The 7,708-nt window shown below is 35.2% G+C and overlaps 1 protein-coding gene across 1 annotated transcript; it reads right to left on the bottom strand.

Moving 5' to 3' along the window:
* Positions 1 to 202: 202 nt before the first annotated feature.
* LOC130717189 (respiratory burst oxidase homolog protein B-like) lies at positions 203 to 7,544 on the bottom strand. Its single transcript, XM_057567326.1, has 12 exons — positions 6,815 to 7,544; positions 6,227 to 6,386; positions 4,615 to 4,663; positions 4,252 to 4,365; positions 2,894 to 3,322; positions 2,390 to 2,776; positions 2,179 to 2,274; positions 1,959 to 2,074; positions 1,735 to 1,837; positions 1,529 to 1,605; positions 680 to 1,197; positions 203 to 582 (listed from the first exon to the last, which is right to left on the bottom strand). The coding sequence occupies exons 1-12, from the start codon at positions 7,332 to 7,334 to the stop codon at positions 473 to 475; spliced, it is 2,679 nt and encodes an 892-aa protein (XP_057423309.1). The 5' UTR covers positions 7,335 to 7,544; the 3' UTR covers positions 203 to 472.
* Between the last annotated feature and the right edge of the window lie 164 nt (positions 7,545 to 7,708).

Here is a 7,708-nt window from a genome sequence, read left to right as displayed (position 1 = left end):
TTTACATTTATTAATTATTCTAATGTCATTAATAACTATTAAATACAATATTAATTATTTTTGAAAATATGTAACTATTTAATATTTAAATTACTAAAAAATCAGAAAATATAAATATGACAGTTAATGAGAGTTAATGAATTATGAATAATGCAGAGGCGAGTGCAAGACATAACTTATTTTTCTCTAAAAAACAGAAAAATAATGAGAGGAAAAATACTATTACAAAATGTGTTGTACAGAATTATTACATAAAAAATAACTTATAATTAATTTATGATTTAATTGCTTGAGTGCCCTCAACTTCACTATCCACTTCATACTACAGGTGAAGACAACTTTTTCATACATGTATACAATTTGTCGTAGCAAATGCAGCTAGACTATACATATAGCTCTACAATAAAATTTGATCGAACTACATTTAACTATGTATTGTGTCACAGAAAAAAAAGAATTATGACAAAATAATCTAAAAGTTTTCCTTGTGGAAATCAAACTTGGTGCTTGTTTTTCTGGAAAAGTCTAAGGAAAACTTCTTAAGTTCTCCTACCAATCCATGCGCCCCACAGTAAAAAACACCTAAAATTGAATTAGTTGATTTGAAATTAGCTAAGCAATATTTGATAAGTTAAAATTGCGCAATCAAAATTAACAGCAAATTTAAATCAATACTTACCAACTCTTTTGTCAGGGTGTTTGAGAGCTGCATGTTTAAAGACATTACGCCAATTTGGTCTAGCAAAATGTGTCTTGACCCTTGTCTCAGAAACTACATCCACACCACTTTTGGCATGTTGGAGAGACTGAAGCATTGTGATCAAAGCTGAGCGAGCATCTCCTTCTTCATACACGCTTGTGCAATAGTTGTGCAGCTCAATTACCCCTTCCTTGTCGTTCTCCGCTACCTCATTCATCACCCCTTTAAACCATTCAAAGGAACCTTGCTCGCGAGTAACCCAATAGAAATAGGCTCGCTTCGTGGCAAAAGGTGATTTTTTCTTGCTATTCTTGATTCCGCTTTCTACCTCTCCTTCTTCCAAGTCTTGTTGGTTCTTGATGTTATTTAGCACGTCTTTAAGTATGCTAATCAAAGGGGTGGCGCCAATTCCAAGCCCTACAAGAAGGAGGACTTCATAGTTTTTGTAGTCTTGTGCTGGAGCTCCATATGGTCCATCAATCCGGAGCCTTGGCATCCTGAAATTTGTTTGAGTATTACTAGGATTATAATGAAGGTATCTGGCAATTCAATGATAGTATTTTGTGCTATGGTTCATGATCACTTATTTATTTTTAATTATACCCTTATAACTCTAGGAGTAACACTGAGAGCTAAAAGCAAAAGATCATGCACCAATGGACCAACAAATAAGAGCACCAAGAGAATCCGACACAACATATTTTTCCAAAACTTTAAGGCATTGGGTATGTGTGGGTCACATCTCATCTTCAACTTCTTAACTAATGTAGGACATCATTCTTACACTTGCATTCCAACACAAACAACATTAAAGATAACTTAGCATACCTTGGTGGTTTGCTACTTCCTGGTAACATATCAGCTCGCAGAAGACCACTTTGGTCGTCAGTTGATGGTTGACATGCCTGTATCAATGGCAATGATCCAACAATAAGCATTTATATATGCCATGAACATTTATAAAATGTACAACCTGTAACATCACAAGAATCTATAAAAATTAACAAAATTTTCTTCTCTTGTGCAAAACTTACTTTGGCGAAAATAGCCTTAAGTTGTGATGTCCAGTCGCCTAAGGTTCGAATATGAACGCTTATGTAGTCATCTCCCGGAGCTGATGTGATAGAAAAGGGATGCCTAGTGACAGATACATGTATAGCACAATTAATTTCACTTTTCTATTGGTCACCCTTTCTATATGAATAATGGAAATCATAACAATAAGAATAGGAATTTTGAGCTTAAATTAGTTGCAAACCATTCAAATGGGGAGATATCAGAACAGTTAACAAAAATATACTGGCCACTTGTGTACTTAAATCCTTGTGGTTTAGATACTTGCAATGCTAGTACATTTCCTGGGTACACTGCAACCTGCATTTTCCAAAGAACAACGTCAAAATTTCATTCATAACATCATTAATGACACGATTAACTAAAAACAGAGGAGTCAAAATTTTAATTTTGAAAATGTGTACCTTTTGAATCCTCACAGACTTGTAGCCCGACCTAAAAGCACGAATCAGCCTTTCACCTCCATACAGTATCATAGGAACGGCGAGATACATCCATGTCTATGCCAGTGAATTTTTTGTAACCAAAATCAGCAAACAAGAAGAAGAAGAAGAAATTTCCGTGCGAGACAGAAAAGGGAATGAAAAATGTGCATATTTGAGCGAGATTGCATACCGTTTTCTTATACCATTTCTTACTGAGGTAAAGGAAGTATCCGTGAATGATAAGAAGCACATAGACGATAATGAAAAGGTGATGAGAGTACCAAAAGGCATTGAAACCGGTGAGCTTCTTTAGAGGTTTGGGGAGGTTTAGCCTATTTCTACGGAACCAAGGTGTAGCTAAAACGAAAGCTATGGCCATAAGCACCACCATGACCACCCCAGTCCAACCTTCAGTACCTTTCACGAACCACCAGTAGTTGTTAGGCCTGTCATCCCCAAAAAATGGTTTCATAGGTACATATTCTGCATCTGTGGCGTGTAATAACCTTGGGAAATCACAAGTTAAATGCGAAATTACATGCAACCCAACCCCAATTGCAATGCCGAAAGCGACCACCTAAATAAATAGAGAAGATCCAAATATTTGGTCATTTAGTGTTAGTAAAGTAACATCATCAAAATAATTAAAAAAAAAGCCATGAAACTAATTAATGTAACAGCATAGTTATTTTACCTTGTGAAAGTTTATGTTGTCATCAAATGGAACCACCATTCCTAACTTAGTCCTGCTTCTGAGCCAAGTGATGGTGTTTCTACAGACAGGGAACAAGATTAAGGCCATATTGAATTTGAGTGTCTCAGCGCCACCCTTAGCTGTTGTGACACAATAGCCCATGACGTCGAACACGGCACGATTCTTGTACTGCATAAATTTCCAAGTGAAAAGTGCTGCACAAATAGAAAGCCACAGGACCAAAACCCAAATACGTTTCCAATTGTCCTGTATAAAGTATGTTAGCGCTTGGCATAACCGCTTGATGGGGTTATGCTCCTTGGTAGGGACTAACTTCTGGCTCAACATTTGGCTCAACACTCTACTATCTGTGTTTATGTGGGTTGATTGTGCTGGGGCTTGCAAAAGAAGCGTTTCCAAGTTGTACAACTGCATGAAATCGCACAGATTCAATGCATAAATATATCTACTTTTAACAAAGAAATCTATATATGGTGTGTGTACCTTGCTAACTCAAAATATATGACTGCTAAGTCATATGAAATCATGACATGAACAGTAAGTAATTAGACATACAATTTTCACATCACTTAGTACCGTTTATTACTTGCATAGTTTGATGCTTCAAATAATTAATGGAAAGTATACATAGACATACAATTTTCACATCCATTAGACATATTATTTTATGGGGGTAAAAACCACCGCAAAATGTTGGGGGAGTTAAAAACAGCCACAAAGTAGTATGTCTGAAGGATGTCTAAAAGAAAATGTATGTTTATGTATCATCACCCAATCATTTATCATAAGAAGATAACAAAACAAGAATCTTATTGGGCAGGAAAAGAAAGTTCTCTAGATTTGGCCATTTAATCTATTTAATTTTCTCATACTATCATAATTGGAGAGAACCAATTTTTTTAGAATTGTAGGTATATTTCATTCATATATCCGAGATATTAAAATGAAAATTTGCATACTGTTATTCTATAACTAGTCCAGTTTTATTAAGACCTCCCAGGCCCTTTTCTTACTAATGGTTTTGTTGATTTTCATTTTTTATGTGGCCCAAGAGATTAATTGTTTCGTCTGGTTAATGGGCTGTATTCAGCTAGCTAGTTTCTCTTTTCTCAATGGCCGGCAGAAAAGATAATAGACGTGCAAAATATGCCAACAAAAAGAAGCACCCATAATATATGGCCAAGAACGCAGCGCACCTACTGAAAATAAGATTAAAAAACAACGACTAATCATAGAAACACTACCACTTTCAAATTAACCACTTATGAGTGCCATTTTTTAACTAATATCAACTTGATTTGTTTTGAATTTTTTCATGTGTAGAATAGAATAGAAACCTCAATGTATCCAAGGTTGCTTGGGTCCAGCTCCTCCATGATAAGGGCAGCATATTCCTCTACACGCTCTTGTATTTTTGACAGCTTATTAGCTGAAGCACTTAGGGCGATAATCTGTTAAATGAATCATATAAACACAATTAATGGTCAACCTACACAAGTCTAGTAAAATAAGCTATCTGCCATATTATTAGAAATCAGAGTTTTAATAAATCTAATTGTCACTCACTCAGTAATTAGTGGGTGATTTTTTCCCTCTTCCAAGTTCAACAATCAAGATTTGAATTTTCTTTAAAATAAAAATGATAATATAGTAGTAAATATTCATTTGGGATACTTCACTTTTATTCTTTAAACTCTTACCTCTTTTACTTCTTCTTCCGTAATTCTTCCGTCAGCATCCTTGTCCACCCTGCAGACATGCATGAGGTAAGTTTACAATTTAGAGAGTAAGTAATTAAAAAGGAGAAAAAGGATGATGCACTTCTTTACACCGTCAGCCAATCTGATTTCAAGGATGTGCCACGTCAATTAATGAAATTAAATAAAAAGAGAGATTTTCTCACATCCTTGAAATCTGATTGGTTGACGGTGTAAAAAAACTTTACACCGTCGGTGCATAGAAATTAAACTCATTAAAAAGTACAACGTTTATGACATTTTGCTAAAATATAATTTTGTTTTAACAAAGACATGCATAACTTATGTTCTTCAAAGTTCAATTATAGCTGCTAATTCCTTGTATTTTTTTTTTCTATAGTCAACAACCAAATCATTAATTAGATAACCAAAGTATTTAATAATGTTTTCTGCCTGTTCATTATTACTATTTCACTTCTATTATAAATTTTCAACAAGAGTACGTTGAAGCGTGAATCAAATAATTGTAACATTCTTACTTGGTTGACAATCTTTTTTAAGGAGATCACATGACACTCTTATCTAAGGGTAGATTTTTGCTGGTCTCCCCAACATGTTACTGATGCCACGTTGATAGTATGGAGGTGTTTTCTTTCTGTTCTACCATTTTTAGTTTTAAAAAAAATTGAACCTTAAAGAATTGGATTTAATTTGCACGCACTAACAGTATAAAGAGTTTTAGTTTATACGCATGCATTCATTCAATCATATCTCTTCAATTTAATTTAATTATGACATGACAACCGAATGCATTTGAATTAGATGACTATGTAAAACTATTTTACAATATCGATGCATAATATTAAAGTCAAAATTTGAAGAAAAAAATGTTATTTTGAACGCTGATAAAAATATTCTATAGAAAATAGTTGTATAACTTTTAGGACTTCATCTATCCTCTATTATAAGTTACTTTGTATTTAGTTTTTTTCCTATAATATTAATCATTTTGCAATATCTATGAAGCATTGATTATTGTTTTTCATGTCTACCCTTATTTTTGGTACATGAAAAACAATAATCAAGAATTTTCAGCTAATGCTTAACATTACAAGAATTTTTCAGCTTTCTAAAATTTTACTTTATTTCAAAGACCACTAAGTGGTAGTGAAATATTCATGAGGGAATTTTAAATTATGGCATACGAATATGATATAAAATAAATATAAATTTATTACTGCTAAGATTAAGTATATACTATGATCTTTTAAAAAAAAAAGTATATACTATGAGGCACGGTTTCTAATTAATGCAAATTCCGCCAAATGCGGTTTGGATATATCAAGTCATCATAGTGATAAATTTTGTAAGAAAAGTCCACACCATATGTAACCACTTTCAACTGAGCACTCTAATTTGATATTAGTCCAAATATGGACAATATTTTAATTCCCAGCCCAACAGAACCAGTCTCTTTCAAGAAGCCAAATTAAACTACGTTTCTTCAGGAATATCCTAATTAAGCAACAGTTTACTAGCACAACGACAACAACAACAAAAATCCTATTGAAAATGAAATTCATAAAAATGAAGATGAAATGAAAGTCTCACTCACATGTCAAAAAATGTCTGAAGCCTTGAATCAAAACTCTGATCTGTAATCTGCTCCCAAAATTCACGCAACTCATCCTTGCTAATGGAAGCTGATCTTATCCCTCGACGACGCGCTAACGCATCGAACAATTCACCCGCAAAATCCTTCGATTCGTTCATTCCTGGTTTAAACATCAAATTCACCAACAACAACACAACTGTTAAAAATAATAATATAAATTATTCATACTCAAAAATTTAATTTATTAGATAATTGTTTATTTGACATCGATCTTCCGCACTCTCAATTCTTCTATTAAAAAGGAATTAAGTGAACTATGCATTATTTACCCGTCAAACCTAAACAAAAGAATTCGAAGCACATGATAAGTGAATTGTGAATTCTCTACACTTCAAGCCGAGACTCAAAAGGACTGGCACAAAACGTGCTTGTTCGGGCAATTCATCATATGCATAATTATTTGTTTGACTAACATCGATTTAAAGTTTGCATTCTCCACGCTTCAAGCCCGAACAGATAGGCTCAAAAGGCGCGTGCTTGTTGGCGCAATTCAGCAAATGTGAAAGTAGTGATGAAATTCATACATACCTATACACTGGCTGAAACGTGTTTTGGGCAATTTTCCATCAACAGCCAATTCATCAAACCGTTTCTCAACCTGAACCCAACCTTCAGTACCAGCACTTTTGGTCATGAATTTGAGACCTTTGAGGGCGCGAGCGGCGCCGGATTTGGTCCGATCAACCTTATCAAAGGCACTGAACGACGTCATGCGCTTAAACTCCTGCGAAACCTGCCTCAGGCGAGCGGAGAACGACGACGGCCGCATCTCTAGACGGCTGGCGAGGAGCGCCGTCTCGGAGTCGCCGCCGCGAATGTTCTGTACTGAAACGGTGTCGTCGCGCACGTCCAGGGTGATCTCCACCATTTCGCCGTCGTCGTCTTTGAACCTCGCGCTCATGTTCTTGCTTCCGGTTCGCTTGTGGGAGAGTATGGGCCCGCTCAGTGGCCCGCTTATCGGCCCACTGAAGCCCACTCGGTTGCCCCTTCTGCTTCCCTCGCTCTCTGTTTCTGACCATGCTTCTTGTTGGTTATGCTGAATCTCCATTGCTAGCTAGCTAGCTAGTATATAGTTAATTAATTGTATTGTATGATGTAGCTTTGGTAAATATATTTCTGTTTTGGAATGAAGATAATGAGAATGGAATTGTATGGTGTTGGATGGATTATTGGATTGGATTGGATTGCAATTCAATTATTTATAAGGCTTATGTGTTGAGAGTGATATATGAGAAAATTTGGAAAGTGGAGGTGAAAGTGTTCATATTATGTGTATATATAGAAATGGAGGTTAGTGGGTGGCTGAAGTGTAAGGTTGAAAATTGGAATTATGAATTGAGAGGTAGCATATGAGAGGTGAGATAAAATTGTTTGGGTGAATATAAGTTTGGCTAGCATCGGTAACCAGTCACTACTACGGGT

This window comes from Lotus japonicus, chromosome 5 (genome assembly GCF_012489685.1).
Source record: "Lotus japonicus ecotype B-129 chromosome 5, LjGifu_v1.2".
In the NCBI taxonomy this organism is placed as follows: Eukaryota; Viridiplantae; Streptophyta; class Magnoliopsida; order Fabales; family Fabaceae; genus Lotus; species Lotus japonicus.
This window is presented reverse-complemented; position numbering and strand designations above follow the sequence as displayed.